At 51.3% G+C, this 20077-nt stretch overlaps 1 protein-coding gene and 1 long non-coding RNA gene across 2 annotated transcripts in view; one reads left to right on the top strand and one right to left on the bottom strand.

Moving 5' to 3' along the window:
• Positions 1–20077, bottom strand: part of PLB1 (phospholipase B1) — a 143141-nt gene that overhangs the window by 21723 nt on the left and 101341 nt on the right. Inside the window, exons 35-45 of the mRNA XM_078444836.2 lie at positions 16628–16671; positions 15871–15979; positions 14369–14420; positions 13900–13980; positions 13311–13376; positions 12388–12488; positions 11279–11360; positions 10510–10614; positions 9307–9402; positions 8701–8772; positions 2725–2790 (exon numbers count right to left, since the gene is read on the bottom strand). Coding sequence (XP_078300962.2) covers positions 2725–2790; positions 8701–8772; positions 9307–9402; positions 10510–10614; positions 11279–11360; positions 12388–12488; positions 13311–13376; positions 13900–13980; positions 14369–14420; positions 15871–15979; positions 16628–16671 — 874 coding nt within the window. The remainder of the gene's footprint in view (positions 1–2724; positions 2791–8700; positions 8773–9306; positions 9403–10509; positions 10615–11278; positions 11361–12387; positions 12489–13310; positions 13377–13899; positions 13981–14368; positions 14421–15870; positions 15980–16627; positions 16672–20077) is intronic.
• On the top strand, positions 9387–18292 carry LOC145715354 (uncharacterized). Its single transcript, XR_014137397.1, has 2 exons — positions 9387–10616; positions 17650–18292. It is a non-coding gene; the product is annotated as an uncharacterized LOC145715354 (long non-coding RNA).

Here is a 20077-nt window from a genome sequence, read left to right as displayed (position 1 = left end):
GAATATTTTTAGGAAAATACCATGAAATTTTTACCATTGTAACATTCCTGCTTTCCGCGTATCTTTTTTGCTCGTGTGTATATATATTTTTGCATATTTAACTTAATAGCCAAACAATTTCCTGTGTGTGTATAAATTAATGCCTGTAACCTGGATGCCTTTAGTCAGATTCCCTTGTCTCTAGAATACAGAGCACATTTTCTAGGTGCTGGAGGAGGGGATGGGGTGGGAAGCACAGGGCACAGAAATGACCAGTGTCAGTACGTTGAAGGAGAAAGTCTCTTCCCCAGAGTCCCCAACACTTGCACATCCCCAGGAGGGTCTGAAGGACGAGCCCAGGGCTGAACGCATGGTAGGGCTTTGCAAGCAGGTGACGACTGGGTGACTGTTTCTCTGGGGGTGTGACTGCCAGAGGCTTCTGTTGCTCACCTCTTCTGTTTAGTCAGCAGATGGTAAAGACCAGCCTTGTTGAAAAGTCTCCTCTCCCGAGGGAGCAAAGATGCAACGTCTTTAAAATATTATTTGCTTAAATCTGATAGAAGTGAGTTTATCCCAAGAGGTTGCTCTTGGGATAAATTCATCACACTGATGTGGAAATTCTATTGAAATCAAGAACATGCTTGTGTGCAGAGGACAAACATCTGGGAAAAAGCAGCTTCAAAGAAGTTCTCTAGCTGGGAACCCTTTAGAAATGTCTCAACTAGCTGGTGAGCCAGAGACAAGCATGCTCCCTGCAGCTGTAACCAATGCAGGTTGGACTTTGAGCACGCTCATCTGTCACAAGGGAAGAGCCACGTGCTATACCCTGCACCAGGGCACCCGAATCCCCTGGGGGTCTTGTCGGACACGGATTCTGAGTCAGTAGGACTGGGGTGATGCTCGGGATTCGGCATGCCTAACAAGTTCCTCGGTCATGTTGATGGTACCTGTCTGTGGCTACTTTATTTTTATTTTTTTTAATTTTTTAATTTTTTATTTTTGTCTGTGGCTACTTTAAATGGCAAGGTATTGAAAAAAATAACACCTTCTAGGCCTGGGGTTTAACTTTTAGCAGCAGAAGTAAAGGTTCATGAGGCTGTAAGATCCAAGAGGGCAGGCAGAGAGCTCTCTGCTCACCTCATCTACCCAGCACTTAGCATAGTGCCTGCTCCAGTCAGGAATCCGATAAGTAAATCAATGCCTCGTTGACAGGAGGCAGCTGACATTTCGGTTATAGTGGATTTGGGGCCATGGTTTGCCTGGGACAAGCCTCCGTTGGGCTAATGGGAGCCTGAGAGAATCCAGAGAAGCTGGACAGCCTTGAGACTGACATGGCTCATTCCCCAGAGCTCAGCATCTAACCGTCCTTGAAGAATTTCATACAAGTTAGCCTCAGCGCTCCCGCTGGCTTATGAAAGGTCTTCACTCACTCCTGCTGCTTTCGACCCATTTCCCACACTGGTCAGGGAGATCTTTCCACGCAGTGAACCAGATTGTGTTCCCCTCTCCCAGAAGGTCCAGGGCCTTCCCATGTCTCTCTACTTGAAGCCTCATCTTCTTCCTCGGGAATTCAGATTCACTGTGACCTGGGCTCTGACAACCCTTCTGAGCTCACCACCCCACCGCTCTCCCCCTTATTCACTTGCCCACAGCCACTCCGACCTTCTGTCTCTTCCTCCAGTCCCCGAACTCAGCCCCACTTCTGAGCCCTTGCACTCTTAGCCCTGCCTGGGACCCCGGCTTTGGCTTTCCAGATGGCCAGGGACTTCTCATCACGTGCATCCCAGCTCCTAGCTCCCCTCCTCAGAGAGGCCTGGTCTGTGAGGCTCATCAGAACTTGCCACCCCTCTCTTGCCCCTTCACACTTTCTCAAATCACCTCCCACGGAGCCGCCCTCAGAGCTGAAAGGATCACATAGAGCTAGGTATCCGATGCCTCTTCCAGTAGATTGTAAGCTCCCTGAGGGGTGGAACCCATCTGTCTGGTCTGCTCTGTCTCTCTGGAGCAGTGCTAGGCACATCGTAAGTGCTCATTATGGAATGACCTCAAACTCCTCAAGGAGAGGACTATGTCTGATACTTCTCTGAGTTCCCTCCAGCCCCAGCACAAGACTGGACATATGCCATAGGTGCTTAGCTGAAACTGGTGGTTGAGCCCCCGTCCTGGTGGCTGACGGATCTTGTCTGGACCAGGCCTGCGTGGCAAAGCATCTTCAGGCCATCTTTGGAGTAAGCAGTCCCTAAAGCCACGGGCCTTGAACCTTCGGGGTTCCTCAGAGCTAGAACAATTGACTTGAATCAGACAAGCCCTGGGGACCCACCTGGATATGTGTCAGCTTCCTGTTGGGCCCGGCCCCTGGAACTGAGGCTCTTCCCACTCAGCTTCCACCTTACCGGAAGTCTATGGCTCATCAAACCCACCACCTCCCCCTCACCCCTGCTTGAAAGGCTGAGCAGCCTAATCAGAAATGAGGTCTGTGCAAAGGTTCACGAAAGCCAATCCACTGGCACTTCGTCTAGTTGGTTGCTGATGTCAGTAAGCACTTGAGAACATGTTAGGACAAACCGGGAATTTCATGGTTCAGGAACCTTTTTTTTTTTTTTTTTTTTCACATTCCAATTTCCAGTATGTAAGATGGGTGCATTTCTGCTTAAGCTCAGACTCTGGAAAGCGTACCACACCCTGAGTCACTGGCAGGTAGAAATGCTTTGTCCCTGAGAGAGGCAGACGTGCGTCAGGGGTTACCTCAATGGCCGGCTTGGTGGGGTAGGTGTAGTTGCTGTTCCGGGGAGTTCTCAGGAAGGGCTCGTTCTAAAAGAGAACAGAAACCACAGGGAGAGCTTATCTGACAGCCTCGAAGGTTACTTAGGAAAGAGGACTAACAATGCCGTCCTCTCGATTTATTTAACACGACTCGTCTGCATTTCAATAGTAAGAACCGCCTAAACTTAATTTAATTCATCCTCTGAAGGGTTTTATGTAACAGCTTTGGCAGGAAGTGCAGAGACCTCAAAAGGGTTCCGTGCATGTTCTTCTCAGGGTTCTAGGGTTTGGTTTTCACTGTAGCAACAGAACGTCTATCTACCTAATCCTCAGAATGATCGCTTTTATTTCCTTTGTACCTTCTCCAAGAGATCCGCATTATAGCATTTTTTTCTTTTCCAGAAAGTATTGACGATCAATATATTTTCATCTTTTTTTTTCCCTTGCCTCCTTTGAACTTTGTGTCTTACTCCCTTCAGGTTGGCTTCATGTACTGTGGTCTTATTTTTATTGTGAGACAGCCTCTTCATGTCCTAACCTATTTCACAATTGGTTTTCTCCCAAGCCCGGTCAAGATCCAAGTGCATTCAGTCACAGGTGAGGGTTAATTGAAGCAGGAAGAAGGAAGTAGGCAAAGGAGAAACAGGGGAAACACAAAGTAATGAGAAAATGTAAAAATGATAAGAAGCGAGAACAAGTTAGTAAACCTGAGACCAGGAGTTAGCAAGTGGCCTAGGGCCACCAACAGTTTCACCAGACGTGCTCTGTGGAATGGCCGAAACATTTAGGTTAAAATGGGAATAAGAAAGAAGAACCAGCCTGTTGGAGGAGGGGGGTCCCTGGGGATCAGTTCCAGCGGTTGAAAACTGACTGCCCGTGGGCTAAACTGAGCCAGAAGACATTTTGTTTTGTTCTCCTTTATTTTGGCCTGACTGGTGTTAAAAAAGAAGAGGGGTGGGGAGGAGAGAAGAAGAGTCTGAATGCTTTAAGAAAAGGTGCATGGTCTTCAGTTCCGGCCCTCCCACTGCCTCCTGTCCGATACCTAGTCCCATCCACCCAATCGTGTTCCTGCCTGGCCTGGCCTCTGAGTTTGCAACCCCCGAAAGCCCCCATTTTACAGATGAGGAGCAACTGAGGTCCAGTACAGGGGAGGGACCTGGTCCAGGTAGAGAGCAGGTAGTGAGTGCAGAGTGGGGTCTGACTGGACAGGCCTTTCTCACAGCAGGGTCAGGCCAGTGAAAGAGCTTGTCGGTCAGGCGGAGGAAGAGGAAGTGAGGGACTCAGCAGTGGCCTTGGAGGACTGAGTCTGCATGTGCAACACTGCAGGCCCGGCACCGATCCTGGCTCCCCGGAACCCCCACGTGTCTCTCCCTCCTCCTGAGGCTCAGCCTTCCTAGCTGAAACATGGGCCGGATGAGTACTGAGAGCCAAGGGCAGGAAGCGTGCAAGGCCGCGGAGGGCTCACGATGGCACGTCACCATGGCTAACTGGGCTTGTCTCAGCTGATATTGTTGGCAGCCGCTGAGCATTCCCCATCCGAGGAGGGCAATGTGGGAGCATTCTACAAATAACTGACCTACGTGTGTGTAAGCGGCCCACGTGTTCAGAGCCCTGTTCTAGGTGCTACGATGAGGGGAAGGTACAAAGAGGCCCACAACCCGGTCAGGCAGAAAGCATGAGATGACGCTGTGAGGAAGTAAAGCCTCAGAGACCAGTGTGTCCAGTACGTGCAGTAATTGCTGAAGAATTGGCTACAGGATCTGGGGACATATGGACCTCAAGTAGGAGACTCAGTGCGTGGAGGGTCACCAATGGTTTTCCCCACCATGTCAAGGGAGACCTGACTGGGTACAGGGTCTGGGGGCTGGAGCTAGCCCCAGAGTGGCCAGCACAGGAACAACCAGGGGGCAAAGACTCACCCTGCCCTTCTGGGAGTCCTGAAAGGCCAACTGGAGAGTCGGTTTGGTCACATGACCCAAGGGTTGGAGGAGAGGCCAGAAAGGGGAGACTGAGTCAAAGGGGTCAGAGGTCAAGGAGACACTGGAATGCTGTGGCGAGTGAGGCCAGAGCAGGAACAATGAGAACAGGTCCAGGGCAGTGGCAGAGAGGTAGCCTTGTTTATTGACCATTGACCACATAGTGCATGCGTGAGTCACAGCGGTGGAAGGGCCTAGCGTGGAGCTGATAAGGTGGAAAAGGGACTGATTGCAGCGAGTCTGACTGGCTCTCTGAAGCTAGATCTGTAACGCCAGTAGGTAGAAAGTGAAGCTGATGGGATGCCAGCACCAGGGCGTGTGTTCTCCTAGGCAGGGCCGTGCAGAGATGGTGTGGCCTGCCTGGGGTGGCCAGTGCCAGCACAGCCACCTGTCATGAATCAGCACCGTGAGTCAGTGGCTACAGGGAAGGTCATGTTCGTCTTGGCTGTGTTACTAGGTGTGAGGTTCTTCAGGGAAGGAGTGGAGGTTTTCTTCTGTCCTGTGTTGCTCAGACCAAACGAGGAGGGTACAGTCAAGCCTAGGCACCTACCCAAAGGGGGCCTACATTCCAGGGGGCATACCTACCACATGAGGCAGGGTTTGGAAGGCTTGTCTGAGATAAGAAGAAGACGAGGGAGGGTGCGGGGGGTGGGGGTTGGTGCTAGTGACAGGAAGGAGGACATAACAGTACTATATGGAATGCCCTTGGCCTCTCTACCCAGTCCCATCCCATTCCAAACGTGCTGGTTCATGACCGACTAATCTGATTTCACAACTGGGCAGCCAGTTGAAAGGTGCGGCCTTGAGAGCATGGAAGTTTAAGTAGACGCCATAGAGATGCCTTGGGAGGAATAGCTCAGTTATTACAGGACACATCCCACCCACAGGACGCCAAGGCCCTCCCTGATGAGATCCTAAGGTTATAGAATTCTCTGTTGTTTTTATGGTGGGAAGGGCCACAGGACGTTTAGCACACAAAGTGATGAGGATGTGAATGGAGGTGGTGGCAGGAGGAAAGGAAAAGAGGACAGGTGGGGGGGCACTAGGAAGGCTCCTATCAGATAGGGCACCCGATGTCCCACACCCACAGACCTGTGAAAACCACAACAATACAGAAATAGGGAAGTCCTAAGGATCAGACGGTTTGGGGAGACAAATAGTGCCTATTTTGACATTTCTTACTCAAAAATAATTTTTTGGTTGGATGTTTGTTGAGTTTGGGGTGATGGTGAGGTGGGGCAGGATTTAGAAGTCCAAAGCATTCAAAATATAATAGTGTCCCCCATATGTAATTCAAAAGAGAAACACTGCTAGGCAGTAAAGTAAATATAAGAGAACCCAGCAGACCTCTCCTTTTTCTCAAGATGAAAGATTGGTGAAATAGCACTTAACGTTATTTCAGTTTCTCTCTTTCTCTGTCCTCTCCCTTCTCGGTGTCTGTCTCTGGTTCCCCGCTTTGTTGATACCCTGGCAATACGTTTAAGCTGCCTTCTGGGCAACCTTACGCCACCCAGGGCACCCCAGCAGGAAACATCTCTTCCAGGTTAGAAGAACAGAACTGGAGTTTAAGAAAGGAGAAATGAAGACACGGGCTGGGGAAGTCTGGGCAGAGAAATTTAACAGAAAACTGTGGAAACCGACAAATCTGAGCGAGGGGATGTGGAGACAGAAAAAGGGAATCGAGGTGGGACAGGAAAGTGGGAGAATGTCCCCATTTGGGAAACAAGAAGAGACAGTGACTAGAAAGACAGTCCAACCATGGTGGCTTTGCCTCCAGGAATGCAGGCAGAGATGAACTTCATGGAGAAGGAGGTTAACATGGACAAAGGCAGAGAGAGGACAAGAGGAATAGGAACAGAGAGAGACCCATGTTGGTTTTCCAGCTGGTTTCTTCAAAGCCTGGAGAGAAGCCACAGCCGGCTGCCCTGGGTTAGGGGAGGCGTGGGCAGAGAGGCAATGAGAGCAGAAAGGGGACAGCGGTCGCAGTCCACAGAGCGGCTAATCAAAAGCTGGCTGGAAGATCATGTGTCCGACCTGAAAGTCTGACAGAAATCCATGGAGTGCTATTACGTGCCCGACCCGCCTGGCAGAATACCTCACAGTTGCCTAGGGCAGGGGGAGGAGCAGGGAGGAGGCTGAGAAAGCTCTCCAGTGCTCCCATCCATCCGGGCCCCCTTCTCCCCGCTGGGTCCTGCCTGTTGCCTCTATGTTTAGACACAGCTAGGACTAAAATATGTTCTGCCTGGCCCCTGTCGGCTCGCACTGAGATGTTGGTGGACTTTTATATAGCTCGGGAGGGAGCAGATGGGCCAGGGGGACGCAGGGTGCTGCGTTGCCTGGTGTGGGGAAGCGGGGCTGGCCAACAGATGGATCCTTTCGGAACGGGCTCTGGGGTTGCCTGGCAACCGCTTCTCCCAGGCTGGGCTTCTCCAGTTCTAAGAGGCTGGCTTTGCTCTCCTCTGCTTACCAATGGCTCAGTCAGGCTCAGCCCAGAAGCTGGAGCAGAGCCCACTGTGGCCCGACGTGCTGGTTTGAAGTGGCACCCTTTTGTGGCTCCTTGCCTGGTTTGGGGCAGAGAGTGGCACAGATCCCCTTGAGGCCCATGGTGACAGAGCTCTCCCTGACCCGGTACCTGGGCTCCGACCTGGTACTTAATAAATGTTTGTGGGGAGGAAGAGCGAATGACCGGTCCCTGGAAGGAGTTATTACGTTTACTATTTAACGGAAAGGCAATTGACAGATCGGAGAGGATTTTCCATGGCTGATGTTCAGGATGGACATCCGGGTTGTCAAAACACTGAAATAGCTCTGGTATGGTTCACAGCCACTGCTCTGAGTCCCCAAATGCCCCCATTATGTAGGTTGCCTGACCCCTCCCCTGGAAACTCCTGGACAGCCTCAGGACCTAGCAATTAAACAGTCTACACCTGGCACAGTAGGGCTCCCTCTGGGACCTCGCCCCAGCCCTTCAGCAGATCTGACCACCGGGCTGGAGGCATCCGTGTTACATCGTTTGCCTATTCCTTCGCTCCAAGCACTAGACCCAGCAACCCAGCCCTTTGCCCTCACTGCCTTCATTCTCTATGCCTCCTTCCCACCGCCCTTGCCCTCCTGATGGTGCACGAGGCTGGGCTGGGGGAGGCAGCAGGTAGGGAGCATGGGTGTGAGCTAGGGTGCCCAGGCTCCCTGGAGCCCTGGTAGACACATGGGGGAGCTGCCAGTCAATTTCTTGCTCAGCCCTCAGGGCAGGAGAGGGTGAGGCCGCCAGACCCAGCAGGGAAAGGGTCAGGCTGGGTCAGGCCCTTCTGCTTTAACCACCTCCCGCCTGAGGGCCCTCTGGCTTCCGCCTTATTTGGTTAAAAAGCTGTTAAGACAGGGCCTAGGAAAGGGAGCTGAAGGCAGTGGGAACCTGCCCCCACCCTAGGCCTGAAATCAAGTTTAACAACCACTTAACATTTTCCTCCTTAAAAGGAGCCCTGAGCTGAGTCCTGCCCCAGTGGCCCCTCCTCCACCAACTCCCTGGTGCCCTTTGCCAGCTCTCCTATTTGACCCCCGGCCCTGCTGGGAGCTCCCACTCCTGGCTCTAAGACCACTAACCACAACTTCAGAGCCGCCTGGCTTCTCACGAAGGCTCCTGACCCGCAGTCAGACTTTCCCAGCGGCCCCAAGCGCTGTTGCTAAAATGAGCCTTCTTGCCACACTTCTGGCTTCTTGCCCCCACCCCCACCTTCCCATGAACCCACAGCTCTCGTCTGGATTCTCTGCCTCTGCTTGGCCTGGGCTTCCCACCCCCACCACCTGCTTCTCTCATCTTGTCAAAGAAGGGCTTCTGCGCTCTCTCCTCTGCTTTCAGTTCCCAGCCACTTCCTTCCTTCTAAAGTCCTCCTGTTCACCTTCTAAAGTCCCCCTGGCCAGGACCAGGTGAGGGCAAGGTCTGAGCTGTGGTGTCTGGAGAGGGGCAAGGCAGGTCCTCCCCCATTACCTGAGGAGGGCAGGAGAGGGATATATTTGCCATCAGGTCCAGGGTATCTGTTTTCCTTCCTAGTGGCTCAAGCTATTGGGGAAGAAAAGAGAGATCAGGTGCACTAATTTGCTGCCGCTGAAGCAAACATTCCCTGGCAGCACCTGGCAGCGGGGACAGCTCACAGCTTGAGGTCAGGGGGTTTGGCCTCCTCTCCTGGCTCTGCTGGGGGATGCTGGGCAAGTGTCTCCGCGTCTCCAGGACTCGGCTTCCTTAGAAACTCCTGAGAGTTGGCTGGCAGGCCTGGCGAGAGGCTGAGATAACATGGTTTACACCGCCTCGCCTAGCTGCTGGCACGTAGAACATATTGAATGAATGTGAGGGGTCTGCCTGGCATTCCGAAGAGAGTCCCTCCTCACAGCTCAAAGCACAAAGGAGAGAGTGAAGTTGATCCGAGAATCCTAAGGACTCCATATTTTCGGTTCTATAGACTTCTGCAGTTGGGCCAGCCACTGCTCCTTTACGCCTTACTTGCAAAGGGAGGCCAGGAACAGGCACCATTCTATAGGTGCTGGTGCTTTGCTAGACTAGAGCCCCAGAGACCCAGGGATACCCCACTTATTTTACCATATTGGCCCAAAGGGCTCTGGAGAGCTGGGAGTGGAATTTCTGACTTGGGTGGATACAGTCTGGGGCGAAGAAGGATATATCCAGGTGCCCATCCTGAAACAGAAAAATGGATTTAAGATCCTTTTGGTATGGAGGGTAAAGAGGGGGCTGCAGCTGATCGGCCTGACCCCTGGGGTTGACCACTCGGTGCCCCCTTCCCTCTAGGGAAGCTCCCAAGAGGCCTTCTACAAGGTCTGCTCACCTCAACAGGGAGATAAGAGCAATCCCACAGATCAATAGCTTTGGGTGACCCCAACCCCCCATTCTCCTTTCTGGCCCCACAATGCCACTTATTTAATGTTTTTAAAAAGTGTTATATTTATTTTCAGGCACAGTTGTGCAATGCCCTAGCCCATGCCATGGTTGAGGGAATGAGATCCTAGTCCCTGAGGAGTCTTGGCAAGCCAGCTAGGAAAAGCTCCTTCCCAGGCCTTGGTCAGCTGGTTCCAGTGGTCTTGGTGGGGAGAGTGGGGCAGAGCTTTGGGGCAGGCCTGGGCAAAGCTGACACCAGGGCAACCAACACCCTCATCTCTCTTGAGGTGATCAGGGGCGCTCAAGGCCTCTTCCAGCTCCCCTCCAACTAGGCGAGACCCTGTGGATGGAGGCCCAGGAGGAGAGAACCGAGTCCCCACCCCAGTGCACACACAGAGCTCTTTGGCTCAGTGTGTCAGGTGGAGAGCATGGCCGGGGGATAGGGGGACCCATTACCCAGAACCCTCCTTTATCACTTCGGTGGTCCGTGTGTGGCATAAAGTGTATAATCTGAAGTTGGATATGTTCAAATCTTGCCTCTCCGTCCCTCTTTCCCTATGTGATTGTAGGAAGGATACTTCACCCCTCTGAGCCTGTTATGTGGGGATGAAGACACTCCTCTCAAAGGTAGTTGTGAAGATTTTACTACGGCAGACCCAGGGCCTGGCACATAGCAGGTGCTTAACAAAATGGAGGTCACTATCAGTAGTAATGAAAACATCCCACATCCGGCTGCCTCTAGGAACACAGCTCAGGTGCCCAAGGAGGCTGTACAGCCAGACTAGCACCGGGAGAGTTGCCTGCCTCTTCCCCATTGTATTCACACTCTCCTGAAAGCCCTTGGCAACTCTGCCTTGAATTTCTTCTTCCTCCTCCCAGGAGCCCCAACGGGGAGAGCAGGGAGCGTACCGCCAGGACGGGGAGCCGGATGTTGCGGAAGAAAGGCTGCAGTACCACGGAGAAGTCCTCCCTTGTGTCATAGCGGCCTGACTCCACCAGTTCACGCATGCTGCTCTGTGGGTACACGCGGGGTGCTTTCAACACCGGCCCTGGGGGGCCCGAAAGCCCAGTGGGGGAAGCAAGGGAGTGGTGGGTAGCATCCCTGCCCCCATCTCCCCGCATGAGGGGGTGACTCAGCCCTTCCCTCAAGAGCACAAACACGTGTGACTGCAAATCTCTTTCCAGAGAACTGGAAACCAGTTGGTTCACCTTTCTTTTAAGGGAATTGCAAAATCTGAAGAGCCATACAGGAAGTGCCACAAGGAATAAAAACCTGAGCAGGGTCTCCAGAAGGCCACAGGCTCAGGGCCTCTAACCCCCCTGTTTGTGGTCTGCCTGGTGAGGAGGGGGAAAGAACGGGGGAGGGATGGGGGCAGCTGGGCCTCCAGGGTGCAGGGGAGGAAAAGGCCCACCCATGGAGCACCTATAACTACTGACCTCTTCAGGCTGAGCACGGGGTTAAGCCACCGAGGGCAGCTGGGCCACAAGGGCGTTGTCACCTGGATCCCTTTGGGATGACTCTAACCAAGGTGCCTGAGACACTTCAGCGAGGTGGGGCAGAGGAAGGGGCCCAGAGGGTGATGTCCTCAAACCTCGAATAGCTCTTCCCTTCCCCAAGCGCTGTTGTGTTGACTGAGTAGGGGGAGGGCACCCCGGATGGTGCCTTTCTTGGTCTCACCTGGTAGGCTTGGGTGATGGCCTCTAGCCTGGCCAGCTCTTGGGAGCTCTCCCGAGGGGTCAGAATGCAGTTACACAAAATGCTGCACAAAGAGGGGGAGGCAGGGGGACCCGGAGCTGAAGCTCTGGTCAGAACTGGTTCTGTTCGCTTGAGCTGCCCCCCCCCCCCCTTAGGAGCACATGTGCCCCGCGGCTCTGATGCCTGTTCTCAGGGGCAGGTTCCCGGCCTGACACAGGGACTGGACAAAGTCCCAAGGGCACGTGAGTGAACACCCTCTCATACTCATAGAGAACCAGTATCTGACTGTCGGCACAGGGCCTGTGGCAAGTTATGCCGAACAAATGAATTTAGGCAATGAAAATTCAGTGTTTAATTCTTAAGAATAAAATTAAAATGCATCCTTGGTATGGGAGCCTATATTTGGGGGCCTCTGATGCTCACGCCCTCGGATACCTCCTTAGTTCACACTAGTGTCTCACTGTGTCCCCCTTCATCGTGAACTGTGAATTCATAATGAGTCTGAATGAATTTCATCATGAATTATTTCACGCTCACGAAATGCACTTAATGTTAAAGCAGATATTATCTCTAAAGTACTCAGAACAGTGCCAGGCACACAGTTGGTTCTGTGAAACTATTGGTTAAATAAATAAATGTACATATAAGGTATGAAGATGAATGAAACATGTACCTGTGCACCTCTCACCCTGCGTCAGAAACAAAACACACCCATTCTGAAGTTCCCCAATTTGCTCCTTCCCCGTAAAGGTAACCGAATTCTGTGGATCATTTCCTCACTTTCTGTTCCAACTTGACCATGTACGTATACATCCCTACACGGTTCCCCTTTTCACAGGCTGGACTACACTGTTTCTCAAACACCAGCCTTTGTCCCAGCCCTGACCTTCTCCTTTGTGGCTCCCATGTCACAGAGGTTCAGTAAGGGGGGCCATGTCCCCAACCTCTCAGAAGGGGGCGCTCCTAAGACCCCCTTTACAGACTTGGACACATAGACAAACCAAGTCACAAAGACCCTGAGGCGTCACCACTGTATGAGCCAGACCAGGGGGTCAGTGCTTCTCTTTCTGGGGCAGCCAGCACCTGCCTACCTGGCCTGCTGCACAGGGCACTTGTCTGGATTGCCCAGGAACACCTGTCGCATGACGCTGGGGTTCATGAAGTCCACCAGGTTGACCAGGGCTCTGGGCACCTAAGGGAAAGGCTGCAGGTGAGAGAGGGGCTCTGGGGGCTTCTCCCTCAAACTGCCTTAGGGTCCTGAGAAGTGGGACTAGCTCTGGGGTCCCTACAGAACTCCAGCTCAGTTGTCCCTGAGTGGAGTCTTGGGAAGGCCTCTACACAGATGACCGCCTAGGTCCCTGAAGGCTACGGTGCCCACATGAGCTACAGCGTGAGTGGCGCCTCCTGGCGTGGGACAATATGGCAGAACGGAGTCCAACTCCTGATGGTTCAGCTCTATTCAGCCATCAGTCAGCAAGCTTCAAATGTGCTGGGATAGGTGCCCCATTTGCCATTTCCCTCTAGCCCAACCTGGACCCACTCTGCTGAGCAGGCATGAAGACTCAGCCGCCCAGAGAAGCAGGTGGTGGTTGGAGTGCCCCCCACTGGGCTGCTGGAGCGGCTTCCCCATGTCAGGGGGGTAGAAAGGGAATAAGCTCCTGGGAGCAGGACCAGAGAGGGGCTTGCTCCAGATACAGCCTACGGCTCAGAGTGCAGGGCCCAGCCTTGGAGCCACCATGCTGCTGCCCCTAGGCAATGTCCCAGGTGGTGGTAGGGGATGATTAGCACACGAGCTGCCTACTTTTCTTCAAGCCTGAGATCCTTCTGTGTTGATTCCAAATGGAATAGGCATCCTTGGGGTAGGGCCCAAACTCTAGAAAAGGGAGGAGCCCACGCCCTTGGCTGTCTCCTTCGGGGGAGGGGGCATCTTACCTTCTTGTCTCCATCCACCTTTACCCCCCACATTCTTGAGCTGTGTCCAGCTCAAGAACCCCTTGTGGGAACCCCTACCCACCTCTCTATGCAGGATGTCCAAGGCATTGCGGAGATGGTCAAAAAACTTGGCTGCAGAATACAGATTCTGGGAAGAGAGAGGAGGGAGGTGAGGGGCTGGTTCAGGGGAGAGGGTAGGGGGCCAGTTGAAGGCCCCCCTCCGGCTCCACGCAAAGGACTTCTTCTCCCTCTGGCCCCTGGTTGTGACCAGCTCATCGTGTCAGAATCGGAACAGTTGACTCCTTGCTGTCACCAAAGATGGGCCAGCCCGAAGATAAGCTTTAGTTTAGGAGGTGAATGTGCAGGTCCTCCCTCCCACTGTGGGGGTCTACACACTTTCCCCGCTTTCTGGGTTTTCTGGAATTGTAAGAGGAGAGTAGAAGCACCACATCTACCACCTGGGACGTGGAGGTGGAGCCAGAAATCTGAGGGTCACGGGGTAAGAGGAGTGTGAGTGTGTGTGTGTTTGCGCGTGCACACACACACACACACACACACAGAGGCATAGCTGGACAGTCCCAGCCTTGGTTCCAGGGCCTGTTCTCAAAGAGGACCCCCAAGCCTACTGGTCAATGTCAGGAGCAATGAGTAGGCCCGGCTGCCCCCATTACCGAATCCGTGCAGTAGTCACATAAATCGCTGCCTCCAATCAGCACCGTGATAATCTTCCAGTCCTTGTAGAAATTCACTCTCTATACAGGAGGAAAATGCTTGATGATTTCCAACAAACACACAAATAATGCCAGAGCTCTAGGAAATCCAGTCAACCTTCTAAGACTTCCTTGCCCACTCAAAATAATAGAATCAGAATCTCGGAGCTGAAAGAATTTTAGAGGCTGATTTATAGACCACAGAACCTTAGCATCAGGAGGGACTTTCAAGATCATTGTGATCAGTGATGACACCCCACCCCCACCACCATGGGTGTAATCTCCTCCAGGGCCTTGGATATGGGCTCTCCTACCACTGCTTAAATGCCTTTAGTGACAGGGCTCACTGTTTTCACAGCAGACCACTCCATTTGGGGACTTTAGTGGGTTAGAAAATTAGTGCTTAAAAATAACCATAAATCCGACTCACATGGTCATCTTTCATCCTCTGTACCAGAGTCTGGACTTGGCTCATAAGTTCCCTGAGAAGGAGAGGAAATCAGTCCTACTGAGGAACAGTGCCTGGATTTTTCCTCCTAAAGGGCCTGAACTGGAGGTTTCCATGGCATTATCCCCATTGCATGAACTGCCAGAGATCCTGAGGCTCAAGGACAAGGAGCTACTTGCCTGTTCTGAAGACTTATTACAACAAATAACCCTTTGAAAAGCCACTCATATGTTTGTCCTAAAGCTGTAGTCAAGGGTATTGTCAACTGTCTTTGTTACTCGTGGTCTCCTTTTTAGGACTCTTCTGGGATTCCATTGATCTCCTTTGAAGGACCAGTATAGATCCTGAAACCAGATCTATAAACGTTTTAACATGCTTTCTCTTTTTACTCTGGCTGCTAGGAAGCTGAGAGTTTGATGCTCAGGCATGATAACTGTAAAAAGGCTCAGATTGACACAGCTGCTTCTTCCCCATCTTCCCACCACCAGTGGCTGTGATTTTTCTAACGTACATGTTACTTGTTCGTATGTTTTTGGTAAACTTAGTAAGATGCTTCTTTTAGAATGGGGTGGGGAATAAACATATACTGCGCACGTGCCTGGGTTGATAGATAATTCATGGAAAGACTAGATCTCAAGCACCCCAAGCGCCCCACTAGTTCAGGCCCCTGTTACAGGTGTGGGTGACATGGAGCCACAGCATGATGATCCCCTGGGACCTGCTGGTGGGTCCCTCTGTCCCCAGATGTTTCTGCCATCCAGAAAGGTCTTCCCCGGCTGAGTGAGCAGGTTGGAAGGATGTGCCCATCAGCTAGAAGGGCGTGGGCCTGAGCAGGAAGGTGACAGTGTGATGGAGGCTCAGATGGCTGGGTCAGGAGCAAAGAAACCCGGGCAGCTGGAGCCACCAGAAGCAGGGTGAGGGGCCTCCTGAGATCATCCTGGGGGAGGGGGGTGCTGAGCATTCCACTTTAGCTGCCTCTGGCTTCTCAATTGCATTTCCTATTAGCTCCATAGCAGGACTAGGGATAGGCCATGACATGTGGCCCCAGAAGCCTCCAAGGCTGGAGATTCTCGGCTTGTCTGTTCATTTGCTGGCACTCCTTGATGCTTTCGGGGAACTGCCACTTGTGAGGCTTTGGGGAGAGTGAAGCTCGTTGGCACCGTTGTGTCACAGTGAGTTTTAAAACTGGGATAAGGTTAGTCGGTTCGTTGCATGATTAGAACACATCACCCCATGAAGCAAGGTCAGGAGTTCAGCCTCCAGGGACGTGGCTCCTGTCCCAGCTTCAGCCTCTCGAGCCTCCCCGCTGTGGCCTTAGTCACAGGGGCAGCCAGGGAAGAGAGTGGCTGAAGGCCTCTCAAATCATCGCTGCAAACGGATGAATGTCCCCTTTGCACATGGAGGCCAGCATTACAGTCTCAAAGGCGAGCGACCATGTGCCTCCCACTTTCTACCCCGCAGGCCCTCCTCCCCGAACGCCATACCCAGCCTTTGCTCCAGGAACAGCCTGATTAAGGAATGCATTTGTGCCATTGGCGTCACCCGTGCCCACCGCGTAGCCTCTGAGATTTCTGTTAAACTTCCGAAGGATATCTGGGAGAGAAGGGGGTGAACGGGACACGGAGACTTTAAGAGGAAGGCCAGAAGGTCCACTCTGTCTGGTCCACGCTCCCCAGAGTGGGCTTCGTGACCGTCTCCAGTGAGGGGAGGCAGGGAGGCAGAGGGTGTGCCTGGCAGGGACTGGGGCTGAGTGGAAATGATGTTGGAACACCGAAACAGCAAGAGCCTCTCAGGTTTTCTTTTCTCTTTCCATTTCCTTTCTTTTCTTTCCTTCTCTCTCTGACTCCCTTTCTTGCTTCTGCCCTCCCTCCCTCCCTCCTCCCTTTCTTTCTCTTCCTTTCACAGTTCACGGTGCAGGGAATACTCACTACCTCATTGGATTGTCTCTGTTCCCTCTGGACAAGTTGAAAAAGCCTGAGCCTCAGAAGGTTTGGTGACTTGGCCTAGGCCACCTTGCCCTGGGCGAGCACAGAGAAGAGCCAGGGCCTGAGCCCAGGCGTCAAGGCTCCAAATCAGTGCTTATTCCACCCCCTCAACTACCTGTCCATGGGCCTCTCCTCCCATTCGGCGGCAGCCCGCAAAGATGATGTTACATCCTCTTTCTTAGCTGAGGGGCACTCAGGAAGCCCCGGGGGTCAGGGGGAACCAGCGAACAGACTCGAGCCCCTGGTGGGTACTTACTTGGTAAGGTGGTCACGGTCTCAAGGGAGCCATCCCCTCCCGAACTGTAGGGAGTGAGCAAACCAGGGAGAGAGACTGAATCAATACTTAGACTCTATGAAAGAGCACCCCACCTTTCTTAGCGCCCACACCATCAGCATCTGCAAGATGTGCCAGACCTAGCAACCTCCTCATGTGGAGAAAGTCTGAGAAAATTTGAATTTCCCCAGTGTGTTGCTTCCCCTCAAATCTAGGATTTAAAGGCAAGAAAGAACTCTTTCTTTTTTTGCACCGATTTAGGAAGGAACGCGCTTAGCTGAGTATATGCTATGTGCCCAGCCCAGCATGAACTAGATTCTCTACGCTAGTTACCTACTGCCTCCCAGCAAACTTATGCTATAGATGGGACTCTCCCCATTTTACAGAGGAGGAAGCTGAGGTGCACAGGGGTGAATTAACTTTTGAAAGGTCACTAAAAACCAGCTTGAGGGGCGTCTGGGTGGCTCAGGCGGTTAAGCATCCGACTTCAGCTCACGGTCCGTGAGTTCAAGCCCTGTGTTGGGCTCCATGCTGACAGCTCAGAGATTGGAGCCTGCTTGAGGTTCTGTGTCTCCCTCTCTCTCTCTCTCTCTCTGCCCCTCCCCCCGCTCTGTCTCAAAAATAAACAAACATTAACAAAAATTAAAAACAAAACCAAAAACCCAAAAACCAGCTTGAGCTGTAGACTTTTGGAAAACGCATTAGGTCTTCCCTGCCCAGTGGTGAGGTAAATTTCACTGGGAGGTTCGGGAGGTTGGGGGGATGGCCTCTCATTGCCTTCCAAAATCCAATCTGATTTCATCTACTTGAATCTAGTTCCATGGTGCTCAATCTAACCTCAAGACACACTCAAAATTACATTTCCTTTCATGCATTTAAATTGAATACATGTGGGAGGCCGGGAGACAAGTATTTCTATTTTAACAAAGTCCAATGTTCAGATGTACTGTATTTACTGTGTTTTCTTCTTCTTCTTTTTTTTTCCCTCCCCTGCTCAATGCCAGCGTATTATTCCAGGCCAATAGATTTTGAGAACACAGCATCAGCAACCAGCCCACCAGTATAGACTTCCAAAGGACAGGCCATGAATCAAAGTCACGGTGGTTCTTCACTCAAGGAAATGCTTGGAATGAAGAAGACTATTTCCTGCGAGGGTGGTCAAGTCAGAGGCTCAGCAGCCGCAGGTGGTAGAGAGGAAGTCCCGTGAGCCCTGGCCTTCTACCTTACCCAGGTATCTCTCTCCTGACTCTCACCCATGTCTGAACCTAGCTTGGCCAGTGATCAGACATTTGTTTGAGCTTCTAATTCTTTTCCAACTCTGCATGAAGTTAACTGCTTTAGCTGCTTCCTGACCCTTCTTTCTTTGGACTAAAAGCATTTAATCAAAATACATTTGAGAGGGAATTAGAAATCCATGTACCTCCTCCAATCACTGTGTTCTAATTCTGCCTCCTTTTCTTCTTCCATAAACATATAGGAGCGCCTGGGTGGCTCAGTCAGTTAGGTGCCTGACTTCGTCTCAGGTCATGATCTTGCCGTTTGTGAGTTTGGGCCCCTCATCTGGCTCTGTGCTGACAGCTCAGAGCATGGAGACTGCTTCGGATACACACACACACACACACACACACACACACACACACACACACACTCTCTCTCTCTCTCTCTCTCAAAAATAAACATTAAAAAATAAAAAATAACTGTATAAACACAAGCCTAGAGATATACCTAAACACAGACAGCAAGTACTTTTTATTGTAATTACTTGCCTACAAGTATCTTTGTTCTAAAACAAATGCCATAGCTAATCAACACCAAGAGGCTACAGAAATCTCTGGGTGAACACTTCTAGGGAGAAAAGAGAATCACACAGATAAGTATAGAGGAATAAAAATATTTAAGCCCTCATTGATCAGAACTATGTGACACATAAAAGAAAATAGACCTGTATGAAAGAGCTCCTTCATAGGAGATCCTTCCAATTAATGTAATTTATATTAAACCATGAGTTCAAAGGCTGGGTTTTGTTCATCTGTCATCACCCACAGTGCACAGAGAATTATAGAGTAGATGCTCAATGACATTTGTGGAAGGAGTTTCAGTAAGATTGAACTCCTAATTAATAATGAAAAGAAAAAGCTTTTTGTTTTTTTGTTGTTTTTTGGTGAGTAAATTTTATTTTGGTCTTTTGATGCCAAATAAGCAAACTTCTTTATTTTATTTTATTTTTTGTACGTAGGCTTCATGCCCAGCATGGAGCCCAGCACAGGGCTTGAACTCACAACCCTGAGATCAAGACCTGAGCCAAGATCAAGAGTTAAGATTAAGAAGCTCAACTGACTGAGCCACTCAGGTAGCCCTGAAGAAGCAAACTTATTTCAACTGAAGAAAAAGCAATGCTCGAAAGACCTCTGGGCCTGCCACATAGTTAAGCTAGCTAAAGCTGGCACCTGTCACTGCTGTATGGTTCTCACAGATCAAGAGGCCTTGGAAATAGTCACAGCTAAGCCTCCTCCTGCATGTCCTGCTCACAGCAACCCATCTCCCAAGAATTCTGGGTCATGGTCCCTCTCCAAATGTACACGGCCCCCTCTCTCCACTTGCTGTCTCCTTGGAGGCAGAGGCTAGAGCCTTAATTCACCTGGAATCATTCATTGCCTATTGCTTCCAATCCAGAAGCTTTAATGGCTTCAGAAAATTGCTTTTCTCAGGTCAGTCTACTACATGGACATTTCCTGGGGTGGGGGAGGGGGCAGGGGTGAGGGTGAGGTGTGTGTGCGCGCGCGCACACACGCTAATCGGTACTGTGAATAAAGAAAGGTTTCTGGGATGAAGAGAAACACTGGATTAAACAGATACAATTTAAGCAAATGTCTTCATTGCAGAGCTTCTCAGAGGCTTTAATATGCTAACATACATGTGAGTTCTCCAGAGGAAGGATACGGTAGGTAATGTTCCCTGCCCAATACAAAGAACTTTGCCCTTGTCAGGAAAATGTAGGAGGCTAGTGTTCCATGGAACACTCTTTGGGAAACACTGTATATATTACCAAAGTGTCAAACTATCTCAGGCTCTGACCCAGAGTTTCCATCAGTAACACTTGTGGATGGTGGCCCCGGGTATTTGAAACATTTAGAATAAAGGGTTTAAAGGCACAACAGCCACTTGAATACAGAAAATTGAAACATTAAGCCACACCTGGCCTCCCCTGCAGGGAGAAATAGAGCAATGGCTGACTTTTCCCCTTGCTACAGAGAAACATCTAGCAGAAGATTGCCTGTTTGTATCCAAAGCCCAGGAATCTGTCCAGTTGGACTGTCAGCCGGGAGGGAGGGCACACCACCCGGCTTCCCCAGACTGAACCACCAGGTGTGGCTCCAACCCCCGTTGACCGGTTTGTCTACCTTACTTTCTGTTCCCCACACTGTGACCCTT

This window comes from Panthera onca, chromosome A3 (assembly GCF_046562875.1).
Source record: "Panthera onca isolate mPanOnc1 chromosome A3, mPanOnc1 haplotype 2, whole genome shotgun sequence".
NCBI lineage: Eukaryota > Metazoa > Chordata > Mammalia > Carnivora > Felidae > Panthera > Panthera onca.
The sequence above is the reverse complement of the archived record's forward strand: the minus strand, read 5'-3'. Positions and strand labels throughout refer to the sequence as shown.